General features: G+C 53.2%; 3 protein-coding genes across 3 annotated transcripts; 1 reads left to right on the top strand and 2 right to left on the bottom strand.

Moving 5' to 3' along the window:
* Positions 1 to 415: 415 nt before the first annotated feature.
* On the bottom strand, positions 416 to 2,595 carry Z517_08737 (uncharacterized protein; the record flags this gene model as incomplete). The annotated part of the gene is made up of 2 exons (XM_013427252.1): positions 416 to 2,340; positions 2,400 to 2,595. 2 exons carry the CDS (start codon positions 2,593 to 2,595, stop codon positions 416 to 418), a joined length of 2,121 nt encoding a protein of 706 aa, XP_013282706.1.
* Positions 2,596 to 3,912: 1,317 nt separating this feature from the next.
* Z517_08736 (uncharacterized protein) lies at positions 3,913 to 5,929 on the bottom strand (the record flags this gene model as incomplete). The annotated part of the gene is made up of 4 exons (XM_013427251.1): positions 3,913 to 4,951; positions 5,027 to 5,450; positions 5,501 to 5,689; positions 5,842 to 5,929. The coding sequence occupies 4 exons, from the start codon at positions 5,927 to 5,929 to the stop codon at positions 3,913 to 3,915; spliced, it is 1,740 nt and encodes a 579-aa protein (XP_013282705.1).
* A 1,457-nt stretch (positions 5,930 to 7,386) lies between these two features.
* Positions 7,387 to 8,525, top strand: Z517_08735 (uncharacterized protein; the record flags this gene model as incomplete). The annotated part of the gene is made up of 2 exons (XM_013427250.1): positions 7,387 to 8,181; positions 8,232 to 8,525. The coding sequence occupies 2 exons, from the start codon at positions 7,387 to 7,389 to the stop codon at positions 8,523 to 8,525; spliced, it is 1,089 nt and encodes a 362-aa protein (XP_013282704.1).
* Between the last annotated feature and the right edge of the window lie 4,620 nt (positions 8,526 to 13,145).

The following is a 13,145-nucleotide window of genomic DNA, read 5'->3' as shown; positions in this document are numbered from 1 at the left end:
TTTGGGGGGGGAACCCTTTTCGTTCCAATCCATCCATCCATCCATCCATCCATGAGTCTCGTACAATGCATATGTATGCATGTATACCATATCAGACCATGCTATGCTATGATGGCTGCAAGACCATACCATGAGATGTAATGAGACGCTATGCTATGCCATGTCATGTCATGTCATGTCATGTCATACCCTGACCTGTCCTGTCCTGTCCCCGCTACCGAGTACCAACAAAACTAAAATGAACCCCCGAAAGAATAACCTGAAATGTCAATGATCGCTTCCTGGAAGAGATGGAAAACAAAGTCGCTAGCTATGCTATACCACGCCATGCCATGCCCAAATTCGAGATAGAAACATCCAAAAAAAAAAAGGTAAAAATCAGGTTCAGAGTCGAGGGGGTAGGGATAGAGGGGTTTCATGACCGCTTGAACATGAAATACCCGTACATGCCACCGACGTCCTGCTCGACCATGGGGATCTTGCGCATGCCCCACCAGCGCGCGCCCATCTTCCAGGCCCGGGCGCCGTTGTCGACGTTGGACCCGGGCACGGGCTGGCGCACGAACCAGCCGCGTCGGCCGAGCTCCTTGACGACCCACTCGAGTTTGCTGCGGTCGCGGACGTGCGCGGTGCGTCGCTTGATCTCCTGCAACACGTCGCTGCCGAGCTCGATGACCTCGAGGGGCAGGGTGTCCTTGTTCGTGAGGGCCGAGGGGGAGTAGGACAGGGAGAGCTGCGTGACGGAGCGGACGGACGTGAGGTCGAGGTAGCGCAGCGTGCTGGGCTGGTGCTGGTGGTGTGACGCCGCGGCGGCGGGCGATGAGTCATCAGATGATGATGCTGCTGCGGTGGCGACAGAGGTCTTGTCCATGACGTGATCCTCACCTTCGGAGGGCGCGGATGGAGAAGAAGGCTTGAACAGGCGCATGATGTCGCTGCCCAGGCTGAGGTCCGCGCCACGTAGCCCGAGTTCCTCCAGGTGCGTGGAGAGAACTCTCAGCGCCGGGATGTGTGAGGCATTGACCTTGGCACCGCCCAGGTTGAGGGACCGTAGACTCGGAGGCAAAGATCGCAGCAACCGGGTGACGTTGTCTTCGGAGAGCAGTCTATGCCGCGATGCGTCGGCGGCCAGGTTCAGATAGACGACATTGCCCCTAACCGCGGGATGGGTAGTCAAAAACTTGACGACGCCGGAGCCCGTGAGGCGCGTGCAGCGCTCGATGTTCAGGTGTGTGATTCTGGCGGTGTGCGGGATCGACATGAGAGCCTTGTCGTTGATGAGGGTATGTGCGACGTCCAGATGGGTGAGGTTCTCAAGCAGCGGGAGGAGAGATTCGAAAACAGGTTCTTGCAGTGTGGTGCATTCATGCAACGACAGCCGTTTCAGGCTTTTGAGGGGAGTGGAGAATCGCGTGGTCACGGAGGTAAAGGCCTCTGCAAAAGGCCGAGAGGAGCAGGCACAAAAGTCCATGGCCTGCATAAGAGGCATGTTGAATAGTTTGGAGAGGATGTTGGCGTCGAGTTCTTCGTCGACGTGCTCGTGGACCAAGAACGCTTGCAAGTTCGGCATGACATCCAAGCATGCGTTGAGCGTCTCGGGCTTCAAGAAGGGCGTCTGGTTGCGAGTGTTGCGGGCGCTGCCAAAGCCCATGTTGGAGTAGTGAGAAAAGTCCAACCACTGCACCAATTCTCCGAGCTGGGGTGTGGTCTTGAGACTTCGCATGAGTTTGGCAAAGGCTCTCGATTGTGGGATCGAGACATGTCGATACAACACCCGCACGGCCGCCGCCTGAATCTTCTTGGACACGAGTGAACAGCTCGCCAGGTCAACATGAGGCCGAGCGTAGGGGTCTGCCGTGTGGTCAACCGTCACATAAGAGAGGATGAGCTCGAGAATCTCCTCCGGCATAGCCTCCAAAAAAGGATAGCCCTCGCGCGATGTCGTCGAGATCACGGACTGGGTGTCGTCGGAGTCGTCGATAATTGCTGACTCGGCCCCCAGTCGGATAGAGTCTCTAACCTTCTCTCTCCATACCTCGAGACTGAAATCGGCCGGACGAGGATGAACTCGAGTAATCTCCTTGGCGAAGGGGAGGTTGAACAACTTTTGTGCCGCTCGCCGCTTCTCCAACTCGTCTAGGATCTTTTCCAACTTCCTCGGGTTGTTGCGAGCATATCCCTCTAGTCTTGTCCGGACATGATCCTCGTGTGAGCCATCGAAGTGATACGAGCACAGACCCTTGGTCTTGCACCACTGACTGCAGGGCCACGCTATCCACTCAACTTCCTCGAGGTCCTGAGATGACAGGGACGACCCAAATGACTGGGGAAGGCCATCATCTGTGGGCAATGGTGGTCAGCTTCTATGACCCTAATACGGTGTGATGGTCATCACGTACCTGTTTCTTCTTTGACCGACGCATATGAGAACTTTCTAGAAGCGGTCATGTCTTCGGGGGGTTCAATGAGATGGTGATAATGAGCTTTGAATAACAGTAATTCCTCAGGCTTTTCGTGAATCCGGGGAATAGTAGTACTGGAAGTGTTGTTGTGGTTTGAGCATGGGCCACGGTCTGGAAGGTCGGGGGACAACATGATGGCTTATGTTCAACCGTGCTCCCCTCTTAAGAAAAATTGCTCTAGATTGTTCCCCGATGACCAAAGAATGCCACAAAAGGTAGTCTGAGCGAACTCCACCAGTGACCCTGGGGAAAAGATGCAGGGTAAACAAAACAAGGTGATCCAAGGAGCACAGGTTAGGAAAAAATTATGAAAAATGGGGGTAATAGAAACATGGGAAAGGGGACGAGAGTGCAAGGAAGTTCTGTGTCATTCCTTTTCAGTTTCGGATGGACGACGGACATTGGCAGGAGAGGCCAAAACTGTGAGTAATACGTACCACCGGTTTGCAGAGCCTTGACTTGTCCACTAAGCAGTTAACGGAAGGCTATGAATCACTCTGGCCCCGGATTTGTGGGCTGCCACGGCTACCTTTTGTTTGTTGGCCTCTCTGCCCAAGGTGAAAAGAGGACCGCGGCCAGACTTCCGAAAGCATCATCGATTGCAAAGGAGGGATATTCACGGGATTGCCAGTGGCCACCCAAAGAAAGACGTAGGCGGCAAAGGGAAGGTCGGCTGCTCTGGGTGGTCAGGTGGCTGGAATAATCCGTGGCGTTCAAACAATGGAATGCTTACAAGGAGACCAGGGAGCAAACACGTAACGAAACCTTACATGACGCCACGAGGGAGCAGGCCCAAGGTGAAGAGACTCACCAGCGAGAGGCGCGACTTGAATAACGTGTTGTCAACAAGAGGTTGAGATTACGTAGGAGGAAAAGTTTTCGCTGTGAAAAATGACCGGAGGGCGGGACTCGGCGGTCTGGGCGGACATGGGCGGACCAAAATCTGGGGTAATAGCGCCCTATAGTGCCTTGGCAATTGGCCAGGAGCCACTCACGTGCGTCATCAAAGTTTTCAAAGGTGGCGCTAGAGTGGCGCTAGAGACGCACTAGCAGCTCCGCCCCTCGACGGAGCATTTCTCCGGGTTTCCCAGGACCGAGTCTGCCAGGTTCCTCAGACTTCAAATGGCGGAATTGCCTCGATCCTTGACGCCATGCGACCACACAAACTCATTCAAACCTGCCCTGTGGCCCGGTGGGATTCAATGGAAACAGTACAAGTAATGGTACCCAGGGCATTTCTCATGACAAACATGTACAACCTCACCACGTCAATCGTCCATTGCTCTTCTCCGCCACTATGCCTTCATTGGTGACAACTGGCACCTGATTGTTTGCGACCTCCTTGCATCTCCTCGGTCTTGCCCCAGACGCCAGATGATTAAAAGATAAAAAGACGGTGAAACGACCAAAGTGTCGTGGTCGCAATTGTCCGGCTGAAACACCTCATCATTCATGCATTGACCCATCCACCCTGGGTGACATCGAACCGCTTCATCACCTCACCGGTGTTTTGTCTCGAGGCGAAGGGCGTCTTCAGGCTCAGGGCCTCGAACTCCGCCTTTTCAATTCCCGGAGTCCTTGCTCTTCCCCGCAAAGACTCCCCGCTTCGGACTCGTTCACACAGTGTTTTGAGCACTCCCCCAAGCCATTCAAAGTCTTTGAGCTCCAGGTAGATCTGGCCAGAGATCCGCGTCCAGAGTTTGCCGTCGTATTCGTAGATGGCGACAAACGTGTTGAACTCATCCACCAGGGTCTTTTCCATCCAAGCAATGTGGGTGGCTACGTCTGCTTCCTGAATCACGATCGGACCTGCTGAATGTAGACTCGGGGAATTGAGAGGTGAATTGGAACGTCTGGGTTCGCCGAGATTTCCTGAGCTGACAGAAGACGATCGAAGCTGCGAAGCGACACTTGCACTAGGGAACCCGTACGATGACTGTCGAAAAGCGGGAGATAGACCGCCCGCACTCCCGGCTCCACCAGGTCCCATGCTGATGCTGCCCCTAGAATAGGCGCCGACGATGGTGATTGGCAGGAGCACATTGGCCATGGCACAGTCCCTAATGCCACCAGCCCAGCCTATTCGTCCCCCGTCGCGTTTATCACTGGCCTCGTAGCTTCCCATGGTTCGCAATCCGTATCCCGCATCCAAATCGTCCATGACTTCAGTCCCGAGAAGCATGGCTAGGAGGTCGGCTCCTCTTTGAGCAATGTCCCTGATATAGTTATAGATGGCCTCCTCGCCGCCGCATAAATTCTGCCTAAAGTTGAGGGCTGCGGGGACACAATAATAAGGGGTGTTGTCTGCAGTCGCGACGAATTGAAATAGATTGACAAAAGCCGATTTGTCGCTTGGTGGAAGAGGGTTTCGGATTGGCGAGTTTTCCAGGGGTACAAAGCCATGTGAGGTGGGAAAGGTGGTTCGAATGAGGTGTTGGTTACGCTTGGGCACGTGGAATACAGCACAGCCTCGTGGGGTATAAAGCCATCTGTGTCATGTCAGATACCGCAAACAGGGCCCGTCATCGGGAGACAGGCTTCTGTCGGACGCCGATTCCACTTACTTGTGGCAGTTGCTGACAAAAAAGTCGGCATCGAGCTGGGACAGATTTAGGGGTATCTGACCGACTCCGTGTGCTCCGTCAATCAAACTAAGAATCCCATATTCTTTGCACATTTTCGTGATCCTCTCAAAAGGGAACCGTACACCCGGTAAAGACACTATCGTCTCAAAAAGACAGACCTTGGGATTTAATCCATCGTACAAGACTCGCGATATAGTTTGTGACAGAGCATTGAGGATCTCGGAATGCGTGCAAGGGAGTGAATAGGCAAAGTCTTGTCCGTGCCCGACCTTGCGAAGTTGGAGTTGCGGGTTTGTCTCGACGATGGAAGCCAGTGTCTTCTCAACGGCCCCATAGACGGTATCGAAATAAATGATACAGTCCTTCTCCTTGTACTGGAGATTGCGCAAGACGGTATTGACACCTGCAGAATTAGACCCATCGATGAGAGATCAAATGTTATGATGCACCTACCGGACGTAGCATTCTGGACGAAAACACACTCGTCCGTCGGGACGTTGAGGAGTTTTGCTATCCGCTCTCTCGACTTGTCCAAGAGATCAATATACTGGTATCGCAGGAATTTATCCGGGGCAGCCTCGGCCAATTTCTGATATCCTCGCAGCGCATTGCGAACAGGTAGTGAGTAACTACCAAATGAACCTACAGATTGCCAATTAGGTTCAGTTCATCTCATTCGAGATCTTGGGATATATCATGTCTGAACAATCGCAATACTGGCCGGCCTGATGAAGTAGTCGCGCTTGGCGACTAGGAGAAGAACTTCTGAGGGGCAGCGGTGTGGATGAGCATACCATGATTCAAGTTGTTATATTTGGGATCAAACAAGAATTGAGCCTTGAAGCCATGGCCGAACTCCGTGACCTCGCCAAAAGAGCCCATATTGGCGGTGTAATCGAGAATTGGACAACAGTGGATGTAGGGTCAGAGGTGCATACAGAGGCAACGAGGCCAAAATAGGGGGGGTGGGAAAGTTGGAAGCTTCGGGAAATCAGTCCGTCCGCGTCTCAGGTTTTTGAATCCACCACGATCCCGTTATTTGGGTTGCTTGCGACAAGGTATCTGCGGTCCGAGAGAAGATAACTGACAGCGGGATTCAGTCTTGGTCGATGCCAAAGTGGCTGTCCTTGCTGCGTGACTCAAGCTAGGTCAAGCTGAAACTGAATTTTGAACGGTTACGAGATTTCATGGGGGGCTAAAGGGCGAGTCTGGGGCGGAAATAGCAATCAAGCCGCAGTCTCTGCAGAGCCAAGGGCATTGATCCGGCCTTGTTTGACTGGGGCACCTGTTCATTCCGCGACATGCTGGCCACTGAACAAACGTCCTTGAACGCTTGGTAGCGCACACCAGAGTTTCTGTGAGGAGGAGGGGCTCCATCTCAAGCCCTCTCAAGCCCCTTTCGTCGTGGCTGGGTGCTGTTCGGGGTGCGATGGACCAATCACGGGGGCATCTTTCTGGCGTCAGGCCTCTGGATAATCCTTCGTTGATGGAGCCTCGGCCGTGCTAAGCCAAAGTAACGAGAAAAGCAACGACGATCACAGACCCGGGCGAGAGTCCACTATTACTTTCTCAGGCGTGCCTTTTTGCTGAACCCCAAATTCGAGGCGCTGTGGATGGCTGAGCGATGAGGGGATATAGACAATCTGGGAATCAACATCATCAAATTGGGAATGAACGTCGTTAGAATCGCAGCAGGATGACCTTTGCTTGATTGCAGAAAAATAATTGGATATCTCCAAGGTCAAGGGAGTCGGCTATAATCCTTCTCTTTTGTTCCTTGTGAGCGAGAAGGAAGATAACAGCCACTCCCTCTCTGCTTGTTCTGGGAAACCACGTGCCGCTACCAGATCACCGGAGAAACTATGTTCCATGTCCGCTATCATTAACCACGTGCCATCGTATCTAACCAACGTCTGATTGGCCTGTACAAAGTACCGAATAGGACCCCGGCTTTACAACGGCGATAATGACTTCATACCTCGGCCAAGTAACGGCTCAGGAAATTCCCCCATCATCCCTCCATCATCCCCCCTGCCCCCATCATCCCCCATCATCAACAAAGGTCTAAGTAAGGCTGGTCGGTGACAGCTCGGTGTGTTGTGCATCAGTTCTCTACCGAATTGTTCGAGAGGCTGATTAGATATTGCGAGTAGAACTCCGACTGCCACCCTTTGCGAGATATCGCCGAATCTGGATTTCTAAGCTGTGACTGCTCCGGGAAGGGAGAAAAATCCTTTATAAAAGGTTATTCAGCGGTATCGTGGTTGTTGAACACATTTGAAGACTAGTGAGAAGTTGTGCCGGGACCATTCTACATCGCCACAATCCCCACGACAAACATGCCAAAAGCAATCTCCATCTCCAAGGTCGACGGGAAACCGGGACAGGTCTACTATCCCCTTTCGCTGGATGAGGTTCCGAAGCCTTCACCAAAGGGAAAGGAGGTCCTCATCAAGATCCATGCCGCTGCATTGAACCACCGCGATCTTTTTATCCGCCAACACTTGTATCCGGGAACAGCATTCGGTGTCCCTCTCCTAGCCGATGGGTGCGGGACAGTTGTGGCTGTTGGCAGTGAAGCCAATCCAAGCTGGAAAGGCAAGCGTGTTGTCGTGAATCCCGGGACTGGCTGGAAGGACAGCCTGGATGGACCAGAGGACAAAGGGGGGTACAAGATCCTTGGAGGGACAAAGACGAACGCCAATGGCACTCTCCAAGAGTACATGTGCATTGACGAAGGAGAACTCGAAGAGGCACCAGAACACCTCTCTTCCGCCGAAGCGGCTGCTTTTGTCCTTACCGGACTGACCGCATGGAGAGCAGTAATGGTCAAATGCGGCGAAAAGAATCTCAAACCGGGCAAGAACATATTGATTACAGGTATTGGCGGTGGAGTAGCCTTGATGGCCCTGGAGTATGCCACAGCAGCAGGTGCCAGTGTCTATGTCTCTAGCGGCAGCGAAGAAAAGATCAGGAAGGCCGTCGCCCTGGGAGCAAAGGGCGGCATCAACTACAAGGAACAGGGTTGGGAAAAGAAACTACAGGGCATGTTGCCGGCAGAGAACAAACAGTTGGATGCCATCGTTGACGGTGCTGGTGGAGACATCGTTTCCGTCGGTGCCAAGCTGCTCAAGGTATGGTCGTTTGCTTGCTCTTTTCTTTTGCATACTGACATCTGTTTCAGCCAGGTGGTGTGATCTCCATCTATGGAATGACCATAGGGCCGAAGATGCCTTTCCTTATGCAAGCAGTCTTGAAAAATATCGAGGTCAAAGGGTCGACCATGGGGTCGCGAAAGGAATTCAAAGAAATGGTAGACTTCATCAAGGCCAACAAGGTCAAGCCGGTAGTGTCGCGGGTCGCCCAAGGCTTTGATCTGGATGCCATCAACGGTTTGTTTGAGGAAATGAAGAAAGGAAGCCAGTTCGGCAAATTGGTCGTCGAGATTTCCAGAGAAGGCGCTGAGAGTAAACTGTGAATATAATTAGCAGTCGATTCTGACACCAAAATTAGGCTTCAATCCACAGATTCTAGATGCTGATTTGTTCCCTCTTGGACGGTCCTGCCTTTTTGTCCTTCGAGCAATCACCAAGGATTGACTGTCCGATCTGCGTGGATCGCCTCGTGTTTATCGCACCCTAGAGATTGCTATTATTATCATCATTCACGCAGCGAGGCTTGCGCAAGCGGCCATGCTGGAGCCAGACAATCGGTCGTCGCGCCGAGGAAGGGGAACCAAGTTGGTTGGTTCCTCGGGGCAAGGGATCAACAATGTCTTTTGTTCACAGGGTGATAGGCAACATGCATATCCTGCAGATCCCGTGCGACCCGCAGCCATCGACCCAACAATGAGGCCCAATGCACGGGCGATCCAGTCAAGTGGTTTGACGTTACTTCTCTCCCGCGTAACAGGAGAGGCGGTCAAGAGAGAGGACGAGAGAGGGAGTACAAGAAAAGGCACAACCGTTCTATTGGGAACACAGATTTCGTCATTTAGCCCGCTTGTAGACCTCTGTGCTGCATTGAGGTACCGCTTGGCGCAACGACTGGATTAGAGCTGGCCAACAAGTTTGTGTGTCTTGGGATTCCCAGAATCCGGGAAAGGACACGGACAGAACCTGCAGCAACTTGACAAGGCCGATGTCCCGGGAGGTAGGCGGCATCAGTGTGAAGGTGACTCTGCCTGAAGATCATGTAACGGCCTGGCCGATCAGATCGGCGCACTCTGCGCCTCGACCTGGTTTGCAAACGGTGTGAGCCGATCCTTTGGGACCCTGCCCAGAGGTCCAAGAGAGTTTGGATGTTTGTGATTGCAAAGAAGCAAACAGCCCCGTGTGGTGATGAGCGAGTCCTTCAGTCAGGTGGCACACATATCATGTCAACGGCCTGTGTCTGGACAAAGCTTTGGTTCCTGGATGTGGCTGTAGTGCATCTTGCAGACCCTGGCCACCCTGGCGCTACAAGTATCATGATAGGTCAGGGTGACGATGTTTGATTCGCTCGCATCAGCACGGCCACTTTGCCCATCGCACGACACGTTCTGGCAAAACAACTCACTCTGTGACGCTGCCCCTGCAAGGGCAGAAGGGCTTGAATTAAGCGAGCCACCCAGCAGGTCTTGACAAAAATAGAAACGGGAGATCTGTGCCAATCTTTACGTGCCTCACACAGGCACGCTATTGGGAAAATTCACAGCCTCACAAACATTTTCTCTCTTCCTCGCTGTTTTGATTTGACGCGTCCTCAATAATCACGCGCCTTGTGACGGTGGATCGTCCTGGATAAGTGGTTGGTCAGCAATGCGTCCAAAGGGTTGTCAGTTGCAAGGTCACGTAAATGTCAGCCCATGCGAGGTTAGGCGGAGCGATATCATGAAGGGTAACAAGTACAGTACAAGGGCCACGGAGGCCAGCGGAAATGGAGATGGCGAGACAGACCCTGGTGCTTCGTAGAGAGACTGGTCAAGTCTGATCAGACCTTTTGTAGAATGGGTCCACGTCGCGATTGACAATCTCAATGGGCTGTTCAGTATTCATTCACCAAGACGATGTGACAAAGTCGGTGGGGACTTTGCCTTTGGACAACCCACAACGGAGCAAGAACATTCTCTCGTAGCTTCGCGAGCAGTTGGTGGAGTCTCGATCCGGCATGGACCGGAATGGGAATGTCCAAGTGTCAGAAATTTGGTACTGTACGAGTTTAGGCTGGCGGAGCAAACAATGGCAGCATGATACCTATTTCCTGGCTCCTTTGATTCTTCAGGCCTCAACACTTCTCGTACCAGTACCAATCAAGTACTGTGACCCAGTCATGTAACGGAGGCATGTTTGTGCAGTAGTTGTCCCGGGTTTAGACTGCGCCGCATCCGCCCCCTGGTCGCGGCACGAGCTTTTGGCGGGCTTGGGAGACGACACCGGCGATGAACGGCCGAAGTTCCCCAGACTCAAGTCAGTGTCATAGTGAGCACTGGCTTGAGAAGTTGCTGGGCATTTTGGCCACGTACACGGTAGTTCCAGGGCCGTTAATGGTGTTTCCAACCTCGCTTAAGCTGCAGTTGAGGGTCGGAGAAACAAGGGATAGTCCAGCTGAAGGGACGTGGCCCGTGCGACCGCGGTATGCAATATGGAGGTACGGTATGCAAGGATAGCGAACTGCCCTTTCTCCCCCTAACAATTCGAGATTCAGATTTTGGAGGGGCCAGTTGGGAGACGGTTCTTGCATGAGCCGGCACGATCCTTTCCAGGGCGTTTAGCCGGCAGGAACCGGCCAAACCGAAGACCACAAGGGAATAAAAGAGCCACAGAGCGACAAATGGGTTCGAGGATAAATTGTTCGGCATAGGTGGGTGGTGTAGCCCCAGTGGGTTGTGGCAGTGTCTTCTCCCTCTCGTACTTCGTAGGAGTGGCGAACCCTTTGAGCCGTATTGGACGAGTCGACGAAGACCAGGTAACAAGGACAATCACCGAGGATCAATTCTTTGCAAACCTCCAGCAGACAAGTCGAACAAGGAAATGGTCTCCGTCCAGCAAACCACCAGCGCAGTTTGTGGACGCGATCCGGTCGGAGCACCTCTCTTGTCCAGATGTGTTTGCCACAACGTGAAACGCTGGACACAGATGCCAGAGCAGAAGCGATATCTTACTCATAGGCCGAGGAAATCCACCAGCCAATAGCCAAGGGTCGCTTCTGGTGACGTTGAGAAAGACTCCGCAAACGGCCAATGCTGCGACGGACGAGCGAACTGGAAGAGGGCGTGTCGCTGGAGGCGGATAGGGCCAGCAGAGGCCAGCAGAGGCGAGCAGCGACCAGTAGAGGCACCAGAGGGTAACAGAAAGCCAGTCTCCAAAGGCCAGGACTAGAACTTCGTCGACTCGTTGGTTTTGGGCGGTTGCTGGTCACTGGTGGTCTATCTTTAGAAGACGGGGGCCACCAGCTAGCAAGGGGGAAAGTCATGCGGAGATGCGGGTCTTCAGGGGCAGGGATAGGCCTGTACGGGTACCAGAGCGCGTATGAGCTACACCTAAAGGGCTTGTTAGGCCTACAAGTCCTTGCCTACAAACTCATAGGGGGCTACAGACTCGAGGCTAGGGCTAGGGGAACAAGGGCCACTGGGGGGAGAGCAGCAGCCCAGTGCACCAGTGGTATCAAAGTGTCCCCTCTCTAACCACCCAGGGTTTAGGCTGGGCGATAGGGAAGTGATAGGACAGGCGGGTTCAGTAAGGTGGGCAATGGGTGACCTCATCCCTCGAACTTTTTGCTGCAGCCTTCAGGGAGCCATTCTCCATTTCTGGTGCCTTTTCGGTGCCCCTCTCCTCCTCTTTCTCTCCTCTCTTTCCAGCTTCGGCTTCCTCTTACCCATCCATTGCGGCTGTGCAAGCCTCTCATCCCATCCTCCCCTGGCAATGCTTGTTCTTTGGCTGCCACGCTTTTTTCGCTCACTAAAACTACTATTCCCCCTTTGACCTTGGTGCCTTTGAGGTTGGTGATCCCTCTGGGTGGCCACTGACCATGGTGGATCTCTTTTTTGGCCCGGTGTGGTTGTTTTCTCTTCCATCATGATCCCTGACTCCAGCTTGTCATGGAATCATGGCCGTCGGCTCGTACATACACACACGCACACGTATCAATACACGAAAAAGAAACGAAAAAACCTGCAAGAGGCCAATGTCCACTACTACAATGCCGCCAGCTGCCGGCCACACACAGCTCACACAGGCTACTCCTTGCCTGCCGCGCATCTGCACATCGCAACCATCCGACCAACCACTCTAGCCCGCAGTGCCCGCCTCTGCTTTCCCCATTCTTCTCTTATTTCGTTGGACAAATCTGGGTCTGGTAAAATGACAGCAAATAGAGGGTTAGCGGTAAGGGAGTATCTAGTGGTATATTTGTACAAAGTATGTACAAGTGCTGTCTGAGCTGAAAGTCAATGACCATGGCCGCACCCGTGGCCGTGAAGCCGATAGCGCTGGTGACGACAACGTGACGGCCTCCTCAACCCTCCCTTTTGTCGGAGAAAAGTCGTGTTGAGATCAAGGGCATGAGACTTCGTGGGTGAGAGAAAAAAAAAAAGGATGAATAAGACGGCTACTGAGCACATCACTCCACGCTTCAACTGGCTCTTGTACGAGGGAAAAGCGACTTGATGGGTGTGTTCCGTCTTTGACTTGCTGCCACCAGCTTGTTCTTCGATCCGTGATCGAAACCTTGGGTCGTGTCAGCCACTCACCAGTCGCTCTTCCGGCTGGTCTCCGCTTTTGGTGCTAATCCTGTCTTTTCGTTTTTCCCTTTCCCTTTCCCTTCATCCCCCCTCGCATCCCTCGCAAAAAAAAAAGGGCGAGTAGCAGCAAGGTCGACAAAAAGCCGTGCCGTCGTGTCCATCCTCCAATGCTCCATCTATCCTCACCTGGCAAGCCCTGGGCTCCATATCCACCTTGCTAACCTGCCCATCACTGACACCCCGGTAAGCCCCTCCGCCCACCTCCACCACACACTCCCTGCAGCAAGTCTTTTCCACACTGACCTCTTGCGCTTCTCCATCAGCCCACTAGTCGCTCACTGCCACCGAACCTGCCTCACGCTCGCCGCACACAAACGT

Source organism: Fonsecaea pedrosoi (assembly GCF_000835455.1).
Source record: "Fonsecaea pedrosoi CBS 271.37 unplaced genomic scaffold supercont1.5, whole genome shotgun sequence".
Taxonomy (NCBI): Eukaryota; Fungi; Ascomycota; class Eurotiomycetes; order Chaetothyriales; family Herpotrichiellaceae; genus Fonsecaea; species Fonsecaea pedrosoi.
The sequence above is the reverse complement of the archived record's forward strand: the minus strand, read 5'-3'. Positions and strand labels throughout refer to the sequence as shown.